The 22798-nt window shown below is 37.5% G+C and overlaps 1 protein-coding gene across 1 annotated transcript in view; it reads left to right on the forward strand.

The window, feature by feature from the left end:
* The window catches only part of LTBP1 (latent transforming growth factor beta binding protein 1), a 207563-nt gene that overhangs the window by 168910 nt on the left and 15855 nt on the right, over window positions 1-22798 (forward strand). The window contains exons 23-28 of the mRNA XM_083349128.1: window positions 2159-2302; window positions 8578-8757; window positions 12472-12558; window positions 14636-14764; window positions 18027-18167; window positions 20207-20377. Of these exons, the coding sequence (XP_083205254.1) occupies window positions 2159-2302; window positions 8578-8757; window positions 12472-12558; window positions 14636-14764; window positions 18027-18167; window positions 20207-20377 (852 nt within the window). The remainder of the gene's footprint in view (window positions 1-2158; window positions 2303-8577; window positions 8758-12471; window positions 12559-14635; window positions 14765-18026; window positions 18168-20206; window positions 20378-22798) is intronic.

Genomic DNA, 22798 nt, shown 5'->3' on the forward strand with positions numbered 1-22798 from the left:
CCCTTCATTTTGAAGTTGGAAACAGATGAAAATCCTCTAAAATAGAAAACTTCCAAGTAAAAGAAGAAACTCTTCTTAATTCATATGTGTGACACTAGTGCCGTCATTCTTAAGTCCTGTTGAAAATATCAAGTTTCACCTTTGATGCATTCCTGCTCCAGGTTACCCTTCTGTTCTTTCCCTATCTTTCCTCCCTCCTCCTACCATTCTTCCGATACACAAGGAATCTTGAGAGTTAGGAGGGGGCCCCAAGAAATGCATCTATCAAGATCAAAAACCCAAGGATAAAGAGAACAAAATAAAACAAAAAGTCCTCTCCAGTCTGTTTTTCTTGATTTAGAATAAATTAGATAACAAGAAAAATGAATTAAAATCCTACCCACTAGAAATACATTTTTCCCTCCAAAAAACATTCTGTGTACTGGAAATAGTTGAAGGACAAAGCTGAGGGGGTTGAAGACACTACTTTGCTTTTCCCTGGCCAAAACTAAATAAATGAATCATTTAGCAAATAAACAATATTCCCTTGTCAGCAAGGTTAGGGGCAGCTTTCATTATATTTGATAGAAGTGCCTTTAGCTGGTTTAATTTATCTGCTGCAGTCCTGCCAGATAAAAGGCTGGGGGCCCAGAGATCCATGTGATAAAAGGGCAAAACTAAAGCTCTTTGGAAAACAATTGAATCATTGAACAACTGAAGTCATCAGTTGCTAATTCTGCATTCACCAAAGTAGTTTATTTGTGTGGACTGAAAATATCTCAGAACAAGAAAGTTTTCCAAAATGAAATGGTAAATGATAGCTTTAAGAAGAGTTTCTGCCCTACTACTCTCATTTCTTCATTAATATAAGATCAGGGCCATGATAACCAATATATGGTTGAGATCCAGAGGTCTAACATGTAGGGAAAAACATATTTGGAGAGCACCTTTAGAAAATCTTAGTCAAACTAACGCTAATAATTTTGAAAAAGCTTGGTTAAGTCTAAACTTTTAAGACAATGGAAACTTTTTAGTCAAAGTAATTTCTGTCTAGTGGCTTTAGAGCAATGCGATATGGATCACTCAGAACTCACCACAAGGCTACTGTTGACATCCTATGTCATACTTACTTACCCAGCAGAATGACAGGGGGAAAAAACATCACCATGATGCCATAGAACCTCAGATCATTGCTATGTATCTCATGAGCTATGACTAGACTTGAACCTGATTTTTAAATTTCAAAGTTCCAGAAATTCCACAAAACTGTTAAACAATACACATTTTCTTTTATATAATCATTTTTTATGGTTGGGAGATATTAGTCCTGCATTATGCCAGTTATTTCAAATCCTCCCAGAGTTATAAAAGGCCATAAGGCAGCCTCAGAAGAAAAATAACAATTCCCTACTATGAATTTCTGTTCTCTAAATCAGTTGAGGGCATTCAACCTCCTTTGTATTCCAGAATTAGAATTTTTATGTGGAGTTCTACCAGCCCTGGGCTTATATGGTGATACGAGTTTTCCCCAAGTTTCTTATTTCCTTTTCTTTTCTACCCTTGATATACATTAAAAAGCCTTTAAACTGATAACTGAAACTTATTACAATTTTAATTGTTTTCTAGGTGTTTTTTTTTAAGACTTGAGGGGCAGTTTTGTTTTGTTTTTTTCCTCTTCCTTGGTCTAAGAGGCAAGATGGCTCCTTCCAAATTTGCTCCAGAAAGAGATGCCATTTTGATTCTGCAGTATGGAACACCTTACATTTCACTCAAAGAATTCATCTTTGGGATTTTTTTGTTTTGTTTTTGATAACGTTCTGAAGTCAGTACTGTTAGAGCCACCCTTAGTAAATGCAACATTTTTAGTATTATCCTACAGTTTGCCAAGTTGATTAGGGATGCATTCTTGAATTCCAGTTGTGGAAAGGTTAATGACAGTTTGGAATAAATAATTATATGAGTTATTTTCAATAATAATTATGTTAGTTATATAATAAATGCAAATAATTTTTTTAAAAATAAATATTTTCAGCTTCCCAGCTGATAACACTGATGTAAAGAGAAATAAAAGTCTTTTCTTTGGTGATGATGATGATGATGATGTTAATATTGATGTTAAATTTAACAGAGCAAAACAAAATGAAGGAAGTTTGGGTTGATGTTGCACTTTATTTTTCAGATGTGAATGAATGTGAAATGCTAAGTGGGGTATGTGGCGAAGCTCTCTGTGAAAATGTGGAAGGCTCCTTCCTGTGTCTGTGTTCCAATGAAAACCAGGAATACGACCCAATGAGTGGTCTGTGTCAGTTCCGCTCCTCAACAGGTAATGTCCAGTGACTCTGAATGTATCTGTTGGTTAACATGTAGACATCTTTAGCCTGACATAACTCAAAAGAAAGGCCAATTGTACCAAATTGTTCTGTCATATATTCAAATTTTAATGATAATAATGAACTAATGACTGTTAGGTTCACTGAAGAAGAGCCTAATGCTGGGAAAGGTGGAGGGCAATAGAAGAAGGGGACGACAGAGAATGAGGTGGCTGGATGGAGTCCCTGAAGCAGTAGGCGTGAGCTTAAATGGACTCCAGAAGATGGTAGAGGATAGGAAGGCCTGGAAGAACGTTGTCCATGGGGTTGCGATGGGTCGGTCACAACTTCGCAACTAACAACAACAACAATGACTGTGAATGGTTTGAAAAAATATTGGTTTGAAAGTTGTATAAATTTCCTGCCAGTTTCTTATGCTTATCCATTCTTTAAATATCATTTATACATATATTTATTATGTTTTCTAGCTTGCATTCTTGAAACATCTCAAAATTACACATTTCAAAAAACTGATGCATAAACCATGATCAGGTTTAAAAAGATAGAAGAGTACAAATAAGAATATATAATCCATGAAAACTTGCAATCCCAATATTAGGTTCTTAAATCACCTTTGTTAATGTATTGACTGTGAAAGTTTCAGAGAAGCTAAAAGCAGAGGCTTACATTACATTAAACCAATTATTTTTGTTACAACATATACATACAGTAATGTTCTTTATCCAATTCATAATTCAGAATAAAGTAGAGTAAAAAAACACATAATATATATTACAGATAGCAATAGCAAAAATAATAATGCTGTAGTATGGCTGTTAAAAGTTTTGCATAGGCTGATATAAGTGTAAGATTAAATGATGGATATTGTCTAACTATTTAATGTTGAAATTGCATGCTAGGCAAGCCTCAATAAAATCATTCTAAAACTAAAGCCATACTGTGGAAAAATCTCTCTGCATAAAAAAATTAATGACCTAGGTCTAGTAGAGCAAGCAGTTGAAGTACAAGATCTTTGTGATATCAACCTAATATATTCAATTATCTATTCTCAAGCAGGCATGTATAACCAGCCAGACTAGATCTTTGCCATCTCTTGCACATTTGACTATTCTCACCTAAGAAAAAAAATCTAGTGTGCAAGATTAATATGGTATAATCTCATTGTTCCTGGGAGAATATTGCAGGTTCCAAAGGATACTGTAGATCTTTCCCTCCAGAGGTTGAGGGAATTATTTACTTGGAAGAGGCCTCTATCATTCCACATGTCTTTAATGTTCCAGTCTAAGCAAGGATGCCCACAAGAGAAGCTTTGGAGGCAAGATTTCTACTTTTCCCAATACCTCCCTACAGCTAGAAACAACATGCTAACCCTTGGGTGATGAAAAATCAGAGCAGCATAACTTGAGCAATTCTGTCACAGATTCTCCACAACTATGCTTTGTAGGATCGCTCTGCCAGTTCTCTGGTATCAAGTATAACATCCCTATGTCCTTTGGAAAAGTCATCTTAGGACAGTGAATGGGAACCTTTTGTGCTCAGCATGTGAAAAATTCAGAAAACGACTAACTTGACTCTGCTGGGGTGTTGCTCAAAACATCATGACATATCACCTTTAGCATCCTTGTGATAGGTTCTCCTAGGAAATAAGGAAGCTGGATGTCTAATGCCTTTTGTTTACTTAGTTGTCTACAGAATAAAGATTATGTATATGTCCAGATTAAAAGAAAACTGGAAATTGGAAAGGCTGCTTAATTCTGTTCAAGAGACCAGCATAGCACAGACTGCTGATATCTCAGAAATCTAGGAAAATAATGTCACGTTCCTTCAATATGACACAAAATTTAAGGCAAGAACAAAAGAGCAAAGGTTACAGCTGGAAGGAAAGAAAGTTATTTGTTTAAATTTGATTGCCAGATCCAAACACTTACTAGCATTAATCTCCATGCTCTTCAATAATATTTTAATTTTTATATCTGCCTTAAAACCTAAGAATATATCTTTTTGTTGCCCTGAAAGCCAATGATTTGCCATTGTGGTTTATTTTTGTGAATATTCATTGCCTTCTTACTTTACTGAAATATTTGCTTAGAACTACACTTTATGCCTCCTTTCCAAGTAAAGATCCTATAGTCAAATTTATTCTGGACATCATAAAGACTTTTCTTCTAACCAAGCCTAAAATAACTATATCTGTAAAATAGGTTACATTGGTACATCTTTCAAATGTCCCCAGAGATTTGCAGCATGAAATAAATTATTACATCTATGTAGATGCTAATAATATCAAAGAAGACTCATAAATATGTAAATCTGGTTTATTTTGTGTACATTTCTGTTCTTTCCATAAAAGTTTTTTTGTCTCATTCAGTTTCCAAACTTTCACAAAGTCTGTCTAACCTTTAGTCACAGCTGTGTAAATAACTGTTTTAAAAATCAGGACACTAAACGGAGGAGAAATTGAAACAGAATTTAAAAGGATGTAAAAATCACCATGAGCTTCACATTCTGTGGCAGCAAAAATAATGAATTTGAGCCTGTGTTAATTTTTATTCTGCACAACACATGAACCAAACTTATTTAATTTCTCCGATTGGCTAATATTTTGGTCTAGCTGTTATTTTGTTTTGTTTTTTTATTTTAATCTTCTCAATATTCATTATTTATGTCCATATAGGTGATTGTTTTGTGTGATTGAGATAGATTTCATGTTAGATGTTTAGTGCCAGCCATTGGCAGTTCCCCAAAAAGGTCATCAGATGGAAGCAAAGAGGCTTCTTTGCTTCCACTGATGAGTCAGGGGTCCCAGATCCCTACAGCCCCATTGGCGAGAGAGTTTTATGGTCGGGGAGGGTCTGAGACCCTCATAAATACCTCTGCTCAAAGGGGCTGCTCTTTGTTCAGTTTCCTCTTCAGTTTTGTTCTTCTTCTGTTCCAGTTATGCTATGCTAGCTTGCTTTCTTTTCTTTTGTTCTCTCTCACATGCAGGCATGAATGCCTTCATGCCAAGTAATTCTTTCTCTCTAATCTATCATTGAATAAAGCTTCATATGATTGCATCTCTGCGTGATGCCTTTTACTTGGAAGCACCTTAACGATCCATCGACCTCGTGAGACCATCTCACATTTCACTTGCAAAAGTCATGTTATGCCTCCTCCTCCTCCTCCTCCTCCTCCTCCTCCTCCTCCTCCTCCTCCTCCTCCTCCTCCTCCATTTTGCTTCTCCTGCTCTTCTGAGTGGCTTTTTGTTAAGGAAAATGTATGCTTTGGTGATTATGTACAGATCCTTTTCTCACCTTGGAAAAACCAAATTAGTCCAGCTACATATGTGTGATATGTAACATTCTTAATTTTGATCTTCTTAGACAGTGGATAATGCCATCAAGCCATGTATTTTATGAATTCAGACATTTTTGAAAACTATACATACCCAATGGAAAAAGAGAGACCTCAGACTGTACTAATACGCTGCAGCACATTTATTAATTTTACAAAGTATAAAAGCAAGATGAGAATGCAAGTGTATTGAATTTGAAAAACTTCATGATGCTTTAATTATTTGTTTCTTCTAATAGAAACATATGTTCTTCTGAAGGCAGAAAATACACATCTAAATGTATAATAGCCATTACATGAAATGGAACTTCCTAACATGACATATTATTTTATATATCACAATCATCTAAATGTTTTGGGCAGCTCAGAGGACTCTTTAGAGCTATTCATTTTTAATTAGTGGTGCTATAGGCCTTGTCATACCTCCGTTCCAGCATTCAGATCCTAAAAAATAAAATAAAATCCCATGGATGGAGCCAATCAGGGTTCATTAAATCATTAAAGTGGACCAATCTAAATAGGTGCTGTGTCGCTGCAGAGTCCAGCAACACCAGCAAACAAATGATTACTGTGGAAATGAACTAATAGTTATTCCCCCATCCTTACCAAATCATGTCACAACTATTCCAGATCTGATATGCAACCCTTGATTTCTTCAGCCCCAAATCACCTGAGTCAGATTGCCATGATGGCCACAAGCTCCCTAATTATCCCAATTCTGCATCACCTGGGACCAAATGAAAGTTCCCTCAGAACAATCAGCCTTTGGGGCTCAACCGCTAACCTGATAACAGGACCTACAGCCAGTGGTGGGATTCAAATATGTAAACAACCGGTTCTCTGGGCCTGGGCAAAAAAAAATGCGAACTGGCTGAATCCCACCACTGCTAGCAGCTCAGGCAAGGATATTGATATACAACAGGCTACAGCCTCAACAAACACAGTTCTCCCTAGAACTCAACTTCCACCAAAAAGTCTCACATCTAGTTACCTGCAGATCAAGAACTGAGCTAAACAATATTTCTATAGCACCTAATGCCCATCTAGACTAGCAGGACTGTGGGGAAAATGTCAGTTGGTAGGGCAAGCCCAATAATTCTGGATCTGTCCCCATCCTGTTCTGTCTGAATTTAAGAATTATCTCTTGCCTTGGTTCAGCAGGCTTAATGTGCTATTAAATTGATTCTCTGTCAACTGGATTGACGTAAGCACATTGGCATGAAGCTGAAATTAAATTTTACAAGCTCATGTTGAGGGATTTTTATGAAATTGATGTCCAGATCTTGGGGGAATTACTGGAGCCAAACAGAAGCCATATGAGACCACGTTGAAGAGGCAGGATTCTCACAGTTGCTGCTGGCTCAGACTCTGTGTCAGAATAGAAGTAGAAACCTAAGAACTACCATAGCTTTCTAGTCTGGGAACCTGGTGCTGTTCTTTTATGAGAAGTGTCTCATAATTTTCTTGGTTTCTGCTGTTACATTTCCACAGAGCAACTTTGCTTCACCATCCATCTACTCTTTCCCAACCTTTCTATCAAAGTGACTTCCTCTATACCAGACGTGTCAAACACAAGGCCCGGGGGCCAGATCCGGCCCACGAAGTGGTTTCATGCGGCCCATGAAGCCATCCTGGAAACAGTGAGGGAACGGCCCCCACTGCCTTGGCCCTGGCCCAGAGACCCTCCTTCTGCCAGAGACCCTCAGATCTGTCCCACTCCTGCCCAGGCCCCCATAGGCACCCTTGATGCGAACGATGTAGAGCTGGCCACGCCTACCCAGTAGGCCATTCGCACTCTAGCCATGCCCACCCAGTAGGCCATGCCCACCCAGGTCATACCCACCTGGCCCCCTGAGGGCAACCGCAATGCTGATGTGGCCCTCAATGAAATTGAGTTTGACACCCCTGCTCTATACTAAAAGGTGCTGTTTCAAAAGGCAATTGGACTGTTTTTTTTTCCCTTGAGTAAAAAGAAGACATTTCATTTCTCATGCAAGAAGTTTCATCAGTTCAAACTATCGGTTCAGAACCAATAAAACTTCTTAGATGAGAAGCAAAATGTCGTCTTCTTCCTCCTCAAAGAAAAAAAAAACAGTCCAGTTGCCTTTTGAAAAAAGCACCTTTGAGACAACTACGATCTGGATGACTGACAATCTCCACAGACATATATCTCTGTATCGAGGAACCAGTCTCAACTACAGCTACCTCAGTCAGGAGATAAAATAAATGAGCAAATCTTTATTTTAAAGGATTCCTGAATAGGGGAAAGATAGAGCTTGAGGTTGTAATTTCATAGTCTGATTCTGATCTCTGAAACATAACCAACAAAGAGCCCAATATTATATTTACATTGACCCACAGAATCTACATCATCTGCTTAGTATAAGGTTAATGAAGTGTAGTTTAGTTTAGTGTAGTTTAATGAAGAGAAGAGTGAGGGGTGACATGATAGCAGTGTTCCAATATCTCAGGGGCTGCCACAAAGAAGAGGGAGCCAAGCTGTTCTCCAGAGCACCTGAAAGCAGGACAAGAAGCAACGGATGGAAACTAGTCAAGGAGAGAAGCAACCTAGAACTAAGGAGAAACTTCCTGAGAGTTAGAACAATTAACCAGTGGAACAACCTGCCTCCAGAGGTGGTGAATGCTCCAACACTGGAGGTTTTTAAGAAGAGACTGGACAGCCATTTGCCTGAAATGGTATAGGGTTTCCTGCCTGAGCAGGGGGTTGGACTAGATGACCTCCAAGATCCCTTCCAACTTTATATTATTATTATTATTATTATTATTATTATTATTATTATTATTATTATTATTATTATTATTATTATTATTATTATTATTATTATATAGGTATTGTGAATTGCTTTAAGCACTGCATTGATGATTTCTCTGCATACATATTGAATGTATCTTTTATTTTTTATTTTTTTCATAGAGGTTCCAGACAGAACCAAAGAAACAGTGGAAAAGAAAGAATGTTACTACAATCTAAATGACGCAAATTTTTGTGATAATGTATTAACATCCAATGTTACAAAGCAAGAATGCTGTTGTACTTTGGGCGCCGGCTGGGGTGACAATTGTGAAATATTCCCATGTCCTGTGCTTGGAAGTGGTGAGTTATCCTTTTCCATTCAGTGGCAATTATTGTGCATAACATTACAAGGAGGCTCAGGGGTTACATAACTAAGAAGTTCTTGTTCTTAGCAGTCCTACTTTCCTAAACAATGTGGATCGTTAAGGATAATATTAATAGGGTAAAAGAGATGTGAATAGCAAACTGGAATATTTGAGCTCTTCTATAAAATGAAAGTTTTACTTGCATGAAAGATATCTAAATTGGAATCAAGAAAGTATTGTTTCCTATTGCATTTTTGTGCTAAAGGGAAACCTAAATCTCAGAAATATTTTTATATATATTTTAAATAGTGCTAGAAGTTTTGTAGAATTTCTCTCTCTCTCGTGTGACTGTAAAGACTACATGATTCAAATTTTCCTTGTGCTACCTATAGTGTAAGATAGTAATTCTGTTTGCCTAATATTAGTTAAATATACAAAACCTCTGCCCCAGAACACAAGTGCCAGTAACAGTTTGCAAGTTGTTAGTTCTTTTCATAACTCTGAGTTGTTTATTATTTTATTGAAAGATTACTGCATTTCCTTTAAAAAAAATCTAATAGTGTTTTGCTAGAAGTAATAAGATAAAGGTTTCTGATTTATTCCAGTATGTAATTTGTCAGGGGTGAGGCAAGGAAATGAATGTGATTGCTCTGCAAGTAATCCTTCACAAGTATATTAAAAACGTTGTCAGATTTTCAACTCCAAACCCATAGAATTGTTGCGACAAACTTGCTTTACAGAGTAACTTGTATTCATGTGAATATTTGGTTGGAAAACGCTTTACAAGGGCCAAAAAAGATGTTTCAGGTTTATTTTTTTATCACTTCCCCCCCCCACACACACACACCCTTACCAACTGAAGTCCATCACATACTGAAAAATTGGCATTGTTCAACTCATCCTTCCTTTCTAAAAGAAATATTATTTCAGTTTTTGCATTTCCTTTGAATTGTGCAGTTTGTGTTGTGTGCCAGTTGCACATTTTACTGGATCAGGAGACCCTACTCTCAGTCACTCATGCTGTAGCTACTCCCCAAATGGACTCCTCTAACATGGGCTGCCTTTAAAGAATATCTGCTATGTTGCGACTTCTGGTTTGCGTTGCAGCGCAATGGGACTTGGAAGGCAGGGTTCTGCCTTCTGCGCCCAATTTTGCCCTGCTGTAGGCCCTGAAAAGGGCCTAAAATCACCCTGAAAAGGTGATGAAGAGGACGGGTGCCTTGTTGATCATGGAGAGATGGCAGTCTTTCCGTTGAATCCAAGGAAAGCCCTCCAAACTGACAGAAGAAACACTGGCTACATTTCTGTGGCCGGCCATTAACTGGTGACAACCGAAGAGGAAAAAAGCACTACTTAATACATAGTAAACAGCATGTCTGGAACTGGGTGAGAATATTGATCCTTTCTTTGCTATTTTGCAACTGAATTTCCTGGGAAAGTCTCCCAAGAAGCAAAAAAACCTCCAAATGTAAATGGAAGTGGCATTTTAATTTTATGGGGGACAGAAACATACAATATTGAAGTGGAAGTAACATAAAGCTACAGTTTTGATAAATTTGAGAACTGAGATAACTGTTAAGATTTTCTCTTTGAAAATGCAGAGGATATAAAAAGAAATCATAATGAGACTAAAAACAATTTAGACAAGATAAATGAGCAAATCTCCAAATTAAATCTACAACTAGAAAGCTTCCAGCTAACGACCACAAAGTATGAACAAATAATCCAGAAATCAGAAGACAAAACAGAGGAAATGGATTTAGAGATGGAAGAGATAAAAGAACTGCAAGACTTAGCTATAACAATGAAAATGCAAAAGACCTTTTACCCCTTAGGTCTGCAAAATATATCTGATTGCAAAGAAAAAGATTTTTAAAAAGGTAATATAGAGTTGCTAAGGGAAATGTCACAACTTGAGAGACAGGAAATGAAAAGAGAAAGGAGAGAAAGGAACTGGAAGTTGTTTAAGGAATATAAATGGGTGGAATTCCCCCCAAAAAATACCCTACCCAAATTGTTTTCCTCATGCCAAACAATTTTCACAAAAATAGAAAGAAAATTCCTGGTTGATCTAATTGCCCTGGCTTGGAAAGTGACTTGGCAAAGAAAGAAAGCGAGAGTCGGATTTAAAAAACAGAAGACTTGACCTTCTAGAAGGGGCATTATATGTTTAAATACCTTTTTGAATAAGATTAAAAGAATGGAAGCCTTTTAGATATAATTACTTTTACAATGAAAGATATGATTTAGAATTAAGATAGCATTTTTTCTTTTTATTGATATGGGAAATATGAAGATAGGAGGATTGATTTGAATAAAACTTTCAGCTACATAAATGTAATTAATACTGAGGAAATCATAATTGATAAAGGTATTTCAAATACTGATGGGAAATCAAACTTGAAAAAGAGTACAAAAAACAAGATATTGATTAATGAATTGATATTATTGACTTATGAATTGATATTGTGGTTATTTGTATGATATTAGTAAAATATGATGAAGATGTTTATATCTAACTTCATATACATTAACAGTACCAAAAATTGTAATGGTGTAATGAAGGAAAAATGGAAAAAATATGGAGAGGAAAGGAGAATCAGGGAAAAAATACTGGATTGTGTAGTATTGAACAGATTTATATTGAAAAGGTTAATGTTAAATATTTGAACCCAGACAACATGTTGTTTACTAAGCACTAAAGACTGTATTTTTAAAGTAATAATAAAACTTTTATTAAAAAAAAGAATATCTGTTATGCTTCAGTTATGTGTGCCCCAACAATGACACATTGGTTACCAATTTGCTTCCAGGTCCAGGTGGTAAAGACCTTTAAAGCCTACATGGCATTGGATGCCTTATTTAAGGGTCCACCTCACCCTAATTAGATCCACCTGTCTCATCAGATCCCTTCAGTCCATCAGCCAAGGAGCTTTATTTGACGGGAAGAGCCTTTTCTGCCATGGCACCAGCCCTTTGTACTATCATTTCCCCCAAGATGAAATTGGCCCCAACTATGTTGGCCTTCCGGAAGGCCCTCAAAATTTGATTTTGCCATTGGGCCTGGGAATCCCATGGAAGTCTGGAGCTCCTTAAATGGTTAGCATAGGTTTGATTGCATTCTTCCCTGTCCTTATGTTATTACGATTTTCAATTGTTTCTAATTCACTTTAATGGATACATTATACTGACTGTTTAGTTTTTCTTTTAATTCTCTACTCTGCCCAGAGTCACATGTAAGTGAGAAGGGCAGCTATATAAATCAATCAATAAATAGTTGTAAATTAGTTTGGGTAGCAGAAAACTGCTAAAGAGAAGAAGCTGAGCCCTGCAACCAAATTTAAACTTAGATTGATTACAGTTCAGATTACAAGCCAAAATAAAGTTACACATGTAGTATACAATATAATATAAAAATAAAATCAAAATATTCATCTTGAAAATCTATCATGGTCATAGAATCTTAAGTTGTGTGCATCAATAGCAAACCATGCACTTAAATCTTACAACCATGGATACTAAAAGGAAAAAAGCTGAGTTCTCATTATTTCAAGTATCCATATATATGTACCATTAGAGATCTAAAATCTGAAATGTGGTATTTACAAATACATTAACACATACCTGTTATAGAAATGTTGCTATTGATTTCAGAATGTAATGCACAAATATAGTTCTAAATGGATTCTTGATTTTATCTTCCGGCTAGCTGAATTTATTGAACTGTGTCCTGAAGGGAAAGGGTTCATACCATCTGAAGAACCACATTATGGAGATGTTGCACATGGTTACAAAGGTCAGCCTTGATATTGACTTGAATATAACCTCAAATTAATGCCATGGTTTTAATATTTGTTCATAATTATTGTTTTCCTTCAACTGCTGCTTATTTGAATTAATTTGTCCTTTTTTAAAAACTCACTAATTCTTTAATTCCCCCAAAGTGTCAATGCAGATAGATGATAAGTGATGTGTTGGTTTGGTACTGCTGAAAATATTTTAAAATTTCTATGATGTATGTGACACAGTGTTTCAAAATGTAAAGTTGTATCCGTTGGACTATTTAACCAGATCAACTAAGAAATATCATGGCTGGTTTTGCTTTTGTTTTCCCTTGAATTTCTTTGTTTATAGCAGGGGTCGGCAACCTGAAAAAGCAAAAGAGCCACTGGGAACCGGTTCCATCACACATAAAAAAAAGTGGGAGCTGCGCGCGTGCATCCACGCACGCGCATGCGCATAAAACAAAATGTTTTGCGCATGTGCAAAATGTTGGTTTTTGCGCATGCGCACGCGTGGATACACGCGCACGGTTACACTTTTTTTTATGTGGACGCACCTGCACGCCAGCGGCGACGGGTCTCCGTGGTGACAGGAGCTGGGTTGCGGCGCTGCCTTCAGCCAGGGCGTCGCCGGAGCCACCCCCGGGACCTCCAAACTGCCGCCCGACCTCCACCCGAAAACCAGCAGGTCTCGACACGGGTGTTCGGGCGGAGGTGCGTGCGCACCTCTCCAAAGGTTCGGAGTGGTGCGCGCGCACCTCCTCCCGTTCGGAGTGGTGCGCGTGCACCTCCTCCCGTTCGGAGTGGTGCGCGCGCACCGGGCGACTGGGAGCCGCAGGAGACAGCTCAAAGAGCTGCATGCGGCTCCGGAGCCGCGGGTTACCGACCCGTGGTTTATAGGAATATAACTGGTTTTTTTTTACTTAGATCTGCTCATTTCCCTTTGCAAACATATAATTCTCTTTCAGCAATTCTAGACATGCCATTCTTCAGATATCTGATCTTTTAAAAACTTTGCTTTATTATGTGGGTATCTACTTTTCATCCAGAATTTCTTTTTTACTGTACTGCTCAATTTCTGGAAAAATGCTTTAAAAATATTAGAATAGCCAATTATTTCTTTCTGGAGAAGTATGCTAGTATTTTATCTTTACAGTATTCAGCATATAGAAAGCATTGTTTTCTTAGTATGGTACTGTTACCATAATATGAATGGATATCATCCTGTTCAAAACATCTTATATCTGAGTAATTGGACCCAATTTTATTTTGCCTTGTGTAAATAGCAAATTGATATTTCAGAAATAATTCAACAAATAGGGTAAACATTGAGACTTTTCTAAATTTTGACATAAATTACACTTGATCAAACTGTCCTCCAAACGTTAACATTAGCTGGCTTTTGCAAAACTTATACTTAAGGCAATACGCACATAATAGGATTGCTACATGTAATGGAATTGCCAATGCAAAAGCAGAACATGCTCAATTGAATAAATTGTTTGGCACATATTATTTCTATACTAAATAAACAACAAGAATAAGTTACCAACATTCCAGATGAGGCTGTTGGTCTAAAAAGACGAGCTCTTGATTGTTTAACATTTTAATCATGCAACTTCCCATGACAAAGTTCTGCAATTGATTCTTTGTGGAAAATAACATTTTTTAAAAAAAAAAAAAATAAACAAAAATGGTTCTCAGTTCATTACTTTTTACTTGTAAGTTTTAACTTGTTCTGAACTCTGCTTTTCATTTATGCTTTTACTCATGTGTTTATATTGTTTTATTAAGTTGTTGTAAATTGCCCAGAGCCACTTTGGTGAAATGGGAGGTATAGAAATTTTTTTTAAAATAAAATAAATAAAAAAATTGATCTGAAGAAAATGCAACTCTTCTAGAATAACTTTATAGAAATATATACTTTTTTGGGGTCCATCATACTGGGTACTATTCAACGCTGCTCTCTTATTTATTGTTTTTATATATAAGGAATAACAATATCTCTCCTAAAACTTTGATCTGAAAATTCATACTCCACATATATAATTAAACAAATAATGTTTTAGAATGTCGATGCTTCCTTTTCAGATGCTGATGAATGCCAGCTCTTTGGCCAAGAAATATGTAAAAATGGCTTCTGTTTAAACACACAGCCAGGTTATGAATGTTACTGCAAACAGGGCACATATTATGATCCTATAAAACTTCACTGCTTTGGTAAGTATTCAGGCTAGCATCCTATTCCTCTCGCTGGGGAAAGACAGCAAGATCAAGATCTAATTCTTGACCGATTATATAAGTAGTTGATACATGGAACCTGATTGCTTGTACAGGTAGTCCTTGACTTACAACAGTTCATTTAGTGACCATTTGACCAACAGCGCTGAAAAAAGTGACTTATGACCATTTTTCACATGTATGACTGTTGCAGTTTCCCCCACAGTCATGTGGTCAAAATTCGGATGGCTCATATTTAGGACTGTTGCAGTGTTCCAGGATCATGTGATTACCTTTTGTGACCTTCTGACAAACAAAGTCAATGGGGAAAGCCAGATTCACATAACAACGGTGTTACTAATTTAACATCTGCAGTGATTCACTTAACAAATGTGGCAAAGAAGGTCGTACAATGGGTCAAAGCTCACTTAACAAATTTCTCACTTAGCAACATAAATTTTGGGCTCAAGTATGTCATAAGTCAAGGACTACCTGTATTCCTCAAATATTCCTTCGAAATTCTGCGACTAATTTTTATTTGGAGAAATATAGAACAATAGCTAGCATCAATTTGCTTGATTGCAATTGCCAGAAAGAATGTTGTGGCCGCAGAAATTTTGCTAGATTCTTTGGTCTCTTAAGACAATCAGAGGAAGAAAAACATGGAGACAACATTACAAAGAAATAAAATACATGATTATTTCTGTGGTAGGGTATATACAATAGTCCCAATCATATTCAATTTCATCTTGCTGTGGTAAAGGTTTTACTGAGACCTTATTACACAGTATATAATTAACTTGGAGAATAATTTCTGATTTGCATAATAAAAGATAGATGCATTTTATATTACTGTTACAGCAGCTGGGAAATAAAATGCGAAACAGCATAGCGTTCTAATTTAAGTTTGTAGTCTTCCCAGGAATCTTCTAGAACAGAGGTGTCAAACTGCCGGCCTATGGCCGGACGCATCACACGGAAGCTGCGCCCACCCCATTGCCAGCAATGGCAAAGCTGTCCTGATACGTTGTGCGATGTCACGTGACATCGCGAGTTTGACACATCTGTTCTAGAAGGTTACTGTAAAAATTGCTAGGCTGAGTGAGATTTTGATGTGATCTAGCAGAATATTTCTTATGTTTTTATAAGATACAGTTTGTCAACAATACCAGAAAGCTGAAGCTGGCAGAATTAATAAGATAATTGGGAGGAAACAGGTTTTATAGTTACAGGTTTTACATTTCTACCCAATTTGACTTCTGTGCAGCTAGAGTCCTATTTTTTATGCATAATGCACAAATATACTCTTGGATTCTTTTTTAGTGAGAGTTACATTCTGCTTATAAAAAATTCATTTGAGAAGATGAGTATTTTTTGCATACTACTACCTCCCTAAGTATGGAATAGCAATTCACATTTGTGATTATCATAAATGTATTCCCATTAATCCACTGAATTGCCTACTTATTCACTTTTTGCCATTTAACTGAAAATTATTCCTAGTCATGGTCTTGTCTTTTGCAATCTAAAGAGAAAAGCCATTCTGTATAGAATAACAGAATGAAAGGAAATCACACTGAAAGGTTTAATTATCTTGGGCCCAAATAACTTTTCTGATATAAAACCATTTAATTTCTTGAACTGGTATTGTAGTTTCTTTTCTATAAAATGAACTGTCTGGATAAGAGTCAGTTTTTGTGTGAATATTCATGAAGATCAGGTTAATTTTATCCAGTAGTACTAATAGTCTTGTTATTCTAGCGAGGGAACATACATATAATTTATTGAAAATATATTTGCTGTACTGATAAATCAGGACTGTAAAAGGAAATGTAGATATAATTTACTTGGACTTCAGTAAGGCATTTGATAAAGTAGATCACAACCTACTACTTGATAAGATAGAAAAATGTGGGTTAGATAGCATTACCACCAGATAGATTCGTAGCTGGCTGACAGGCCGTACTCAGCGTGTGGTCCTCAATGGAACCGCATCTACATGGAAGGAAGTGTGTAGTGGGGTGCCCCAGGGCTCTGTTCTGGGCCCAGTGCTCTTCAATATCTTCATTAAAGATTTGGATGAGGGGATAGATGGGGAACTCATCAAATTTGCAGACGACACCAAGCTGGCAGGAATAGCCAACACTCCAGAAGATAGGCTTAGGATACAGAAGGATCTGGACAGACTCGAACACTGGGCACTATCTAACAAAATGAAATTCAATGGTGAAAAAAGTAAGGTTCTACATTTAGGCAGGAAAAATCAAATGCATAGGTATAGTATAGGTGGTACCTTGCTCAATAGTAGTAAAGGTGAGAGGGATCTTGGAGTCTTAGTAGACAATCACTTCAATATGAGCCAGCAGTGTGCTGCAGCTGCCAAAAAAGCCAACACAGTGCTAGGCTGCATTAACAGAGGGATAGAATCAAGATCAAGTGAAGTACTAATACCACTTTACAATGCCTTGGTAAGGCCACACCTGGAATACTGCATCCAGTTTTGGTCACCTCGATGTAAAAAAGATGTCGAGACTCTAGAAAGGGTACAGAGAAGAGCAACAAAAATGATTAGGGGGCTGGAGGCTAAAACATAGGGAACGGTTGCTGGAATTGGGTATGTGTAGTTTAATGAAGAGAAGGGTGAGGGGTGACATAATAGCAGTGTTCCAATATCTCAGGGGCTACCACAAAGAAGAGGGAGTCAAGCTATTCTCCAAAGCACCTGAAAGCAGGACAAGAAGCAACAGATGGAAACTAGTCAAGGAGAGAAGCAACCTAGAACTAAGGAGAAACTTCCTGACAGTTAGAACAATTAACCAGTGGAACAACCTGCCTCCAGAGGTGGTGAATGCTCCAACACTGGAGGTTTTTAAGAAGAGACTGGACAGCCATTTGCCTGAAATGGTATAAGGTTTCCTGCCTGAGCAGGGGGTTGGACTAGATGACCTCCAAGGTCCCTTCCAACTTTATTATTATTATTATTATTATTATTATTATTATTATTATTATTATTATTATTATTATTATTATTATTAAATAAATCCACAAGAACAACATTTTATTTGGGTGTTTCAGGAAGAAACATCTGTTTTATAGTTCTCCTATTTGCAAATATGTTCAGTACGATTATCCTGATTTTAAATATTTGCTAATGAAAAATACAGACCAGAAGCTGGTGCAGAACATCACTGCAGATGTTCTGTTCAAGCTATTTTCCAGGAAAAGATTTCCTTTGAAATACTTTTCATTTGCATTTGAACAGATACAGATGAATGTCAGGACATCAGCAGCTGTATTGATGGCCAGTGCATCAATACTGAAGGCTCCTACAGTTGTTTCTGCACACAACCAATGGTTCTGGATTCTACAGGAAAGCAGTGCATCAGACCAGCAGAATCTAGTGGTGTGCATTATTTTATTTATTTATTTATTTATTTTAATTCCATTTATATCCCGCCCTTCTCCGAAGACTCAGGGCGGCTTACAAGCTTAGCAGTAGCCTTCATTCTATGTATATGCCTGCTTATTAGGGCTTTCACACACACCCCAAGCGGCATTATTACAAAGTCAGCTTAATTGCCCCCAACGATCTGGGTCCTCATTTTACCTACCTCGGAAGGATGGAAGGCTGAGTCAACCTTGAGCCTGGTGGGACTCGAACCTGCACTAATTGCAGGCAGCTGGTGTTCAACACAGGTGGGCTGTGTTCAAGTTGAAGCCCAAAATACATGAATCAAAAAGAATATTATAGAATTATCATTATTATTATAGTATTAAATGTGGTTTTAATTTATAATTGCTAAGTCCTATCTCATTTTATTTAGTAGAGCCTGGGGTTGCAGAGATCTGCAAAACATAGGAAAACTAATTTTCTGCAAAGATAATTACTGTGGATGTGCAAAACATTCATTGCAACAGAAAACATTCTATATACAGAATGGCCAAGTTCACATGGTTTGTGCCCAACAAAAATGTGTGTTCTATACAGGTACTACCCCAAAACATGTGTTACAGCCAGGCCCAGATACAGAATATGTGAGTTTCAGGCATAGGTGTTCTCGAGTGGGGTATAGAGGGGAAACACCAAACACAGCAGCAGCGATGCACAGTAGTGGCTAAATAGAGGTAAAGGAAAGAAATGTTCTGGGAACATGAGCAAGTGGGCTGCTTGGGTTGTGCCTCCCAACATTTAAGGATGGTGGTGAGTAAGGAATGATAAAGAAAATAAAGCACTGGAAAGATTTAGGGAAGCAGTGAGGAACAGGCCTTTTGGGCAAAAGAATGTGCTAAGAAAATTAGGGTGTTGTCTGACACCCAAGCTATACAGAAGAAGACATCACATCCTATTTATTCCACCAGACCCCTCCAGAATTTATTTAGATTGGTGTTTCTCAAACTCAGCAAATTTAAGTTATGTGGACTTCAGGTCCTAGAATGCTGGCTGGAGAATTCCGGGAGTTGAAGTCCACACATCTTAAACTTGCTGAGTTGAGAAACACCAGAACAACCAAAATGTTCCAGACTCCAATTTGGCTGAACCCTGACATGTCCAGAATAAGACATTCAAATTTACATTCCACACATGAAAGTAAACACATACCACAGAAGATATAAATAACTCAGGGGTTTGATGCTCTCTTGAGTTTGGCTGTTTTCCACAGACATTTTGTTACTAGACTAGGTATCATCAGCTGGGTAGTTTGAGAATTGTGAAAATCTTGAGATTTTTAATAAAATCCGAAAACAGTATAGGTAAAGGTAAAGGTTCCCCCGACTCTAGGGGCCGGTGCTCATCTCCGTTTCAAAGCCGAAGAGCCAGCGCTTGTCCAAGGACATCTCCGTGGTCATGTGGCCGGCATGACTAGACGCCAAAGGCGCACGGAACGCTGTTACCTTCCCACCGGAGTGGTCCCTATTTTTCTACTTGCATTTTTACGTGCTTTCGAACTGCTAGGTTGGCAGAAGCTGAGACGAGTAACAGGCGCTCACTCTGTTACGCGGCACTCGGGATTCGACCCGCCTAACTGCCGACCTTCTGATCGACAAGCTCAGCGCCCTAATCCACTGAGCCACCACGTCCCTATGAAAACAGTATAAGAATCCTAAAATTGCAAATTCTCTCCATGCTACTGAGTAATGTAAAAAAGTGATTGTTTTTCCCCCACACTAATCAATTTTTGATAATAATAATAATAACAGAAGAATTGTCCAATATCAGAGATTGTTCTAGAGAGACCTGAGTATTGATTCAATAAAATGGATATAATAATTCCAACTGCCTTATTTGTTAATTTAAAAAAATATTTGTACTCAAAAATTTATCTCATTTGATTTGGCAGAAAATAAACATCTTTGCAGTGTAATTCCACACATTTGAATTGCATTTTTATTTTACAGATAGGGATGTCATAATAAACAAATACTTTTGGGGTTTTGTTTCAGAGCAAACTGAAGAAAGTGATGTCTATCAGGATCTTTGCTGGCAACATCTGAATGAAGATTTTGTTTGCAGTCAACCTCTTGTTGGGAAGCAGACTACTTATACTGAATGCTGTTGTTTATACGGTGATGCATGGGGCATGCAATGTGCCCTGTGCCCCATGAAAAACTCAGGTAGGACACATATTCATAGGTTGAGAAATATTTAATATTTTTAGTAATACCGATTCAAAAGCTTTAGTTAGTGAAAAGACAAAACATTTTCATTGCTGTTCAGATGACAGCAATATTTTGACTTTCATTATGCACAGTCTGAACTCAAATTATCTTCAGATAAGATCACAGATTAGCTATTTCATAATGTCATCTGCATAGTAACAGAATTGTTGAATCTTCTGCATCATTCCACGTACTGAATTACTTCAGATCTCTTATCAAAAGGTACCTGGGTGGTAAATGCAAAAGCTAACGTTGCACCCACATTACACATATTTTTGTATGTGCATCATGATGTCACACACGTGTGTTAAAGGATCAGGGCTTACATGATATCTTGATGCTGATTTCATCATTTTAGAAGGCACCAGGTGCTATCGTTCTAATAGATCTAAATTTATATGCCCAACCATTTCTTCACTATTCCTCTACAGTAAAGACATATTTCCTTGTTGAATTACATTCCTCTTACCTCTGAAATTATCCGTATTGGTTTGGAATGTTAGAAGCAGGTGTCCCAGTAGCATTCACAGACCATCTTGCTGTAATATAATTTATTTCAATTGTGATTTGAAAAAAATTAATAGTATAAAGCAGTTAGCACTGAGAAATTCTGTAATTCAAAATCAGTGCTGCAGTTTTTGAATTTAGCTATCAGTGTTAGTGCATCAGAGTACATTTGAAACAATGAAGGGAAATTGCTGATTTTGTAAGGTAATCTTGAGCTTTAATTATGGGAAGAATAAAATACAGGTATCCATGATATAATTCATAGTACTGTGTTTCCCCAAAAATAAGACCCACTCTGAAAATAAGTCTGATTTTTTCGGGTGGGCCTAATATAAGCCCTACCCCAAAAATAAGCTCGGGGAGTTGGGCGTGGCAAACAGCACAAACAGCGGTGATCGTTCAGGGGCCAATGGTGTCCAGCAGCAGCCTCAGCCTGCCGGCCCTTTGGTGTGGTGCAGGTAAATCTGACCATGGAGGCAGAAGTGGGGCAGGGAGGCAGGTGATACGGACGCTCTGCAAACCTTTGCCCAGAGGGAGACTGGAAACTTCATCTTCTTACAAACAGGGTGCTTGGAAACGGAGCAAATCGCTCCGTTTCCAAGTGCCCCATTGCAAGCAGACGAAGCTTCCAGTCACCCTCTGGGTGAAAAGTGATTGGGCGCCTATGTTTCCAAGCACCCCATAGGTGCAGAAACACTTTTTGCCCAGATGGAGAAATGACAGAGACTGGAATCTTCATCTGCTTGTAAATGGGGTGCTTGAAGACTGAGCGAATCGCTTGGTTTCTAAGTGCCCCATTTGCGAGCAGACAACGCTTCCAGTCTCCCTCTGGGCAAAAAGGGTTTGAACTCCTATGGAGCACTTGGGCAGTTCCACCCCCTCCCCCACCTGCCTCGCCTTGTGGCGGCAGCACATCAGGCCATGGGTCCTTCCGCAAGTGGCCACAGAAGTGGCCCAGTGGCCACGTGGGCTGGACAGGGATGCCGCAAGATGAGGGAGGTGGCAGGGAAAAATAAGACTTCCGCCGAAAATAAGACCTGCCACTTTTGGAGGCAAAAAAAATATAAGACCAGGTCTTATTTTCGGGAAAACATGGTAAAAGGATGGCAGGTGAATTTACTTAAAGATGTAGTAGTTGCCAAAATTGCAGATGGGGGATATTAAACAATTAATATGCTATAACTAATAATATATACTTATTACTTAATGTATCTCAGTAATATGATGAGTGAATGTATTGATATTTTCTAAAGCATTATTTAGGCAGTCCTAAATATTTAAGTTTAGATCCCAATATGCTTTAATTCCACTGAAATATATAGGACTTTAGTAAACATTAATGTAATATCTCATTAATGGATTTGTTATGTAGTTCCAACCAACTTAATTATGGTGTAGGTTCCATTTAATCGGCAAATGACTTGTGAACCTACACAGGATAGCAGTGCTATGACTGCGCTTCTGGATAAAGAAAATATTTATTTCTCTGAATCCATACCCCTAAATTTAGATTCAAAACAGTGATGCCACCTAATTCTTGTAGAATATTATTTTGATGTATTTTAAAAAGATAGTATACCAAATACTAAGCTCTGACTAATGGACATGATTTATCTTTGATGATTTAAATGTATCTTAGGCTTATATTCAGTTGAATATGTTTCGCAAATATATCTTTTATTTTCTAGTTCCAATATCAGATTTGTATAGATTTTTTTTCCTTAGTTCCTCTGATTGAAAAATCACTTATCTGGCTCCTTAAATAAAACTTGAGAATGGGGATTAATACTTTCAAGTAGTAATAGGAATGGTAGCTGTTTTTCTTCATGGCAGGGGTTGATTTATACATTGTATGCTTTACACATACAT

The sequence above is a fragment of the Vipera ursinii genome (genome assembly GCF_947247035.1).
Source record: "Vipera ursinii genome assembly, chromosome: 1".
Classification (NCBI taxonomy): domain Eukaryota; kingdom Metazoa; phylum Chordata; class Lepidosauria; order Squamata; family Viperidae; genus Vipera; species Vipera ursinii.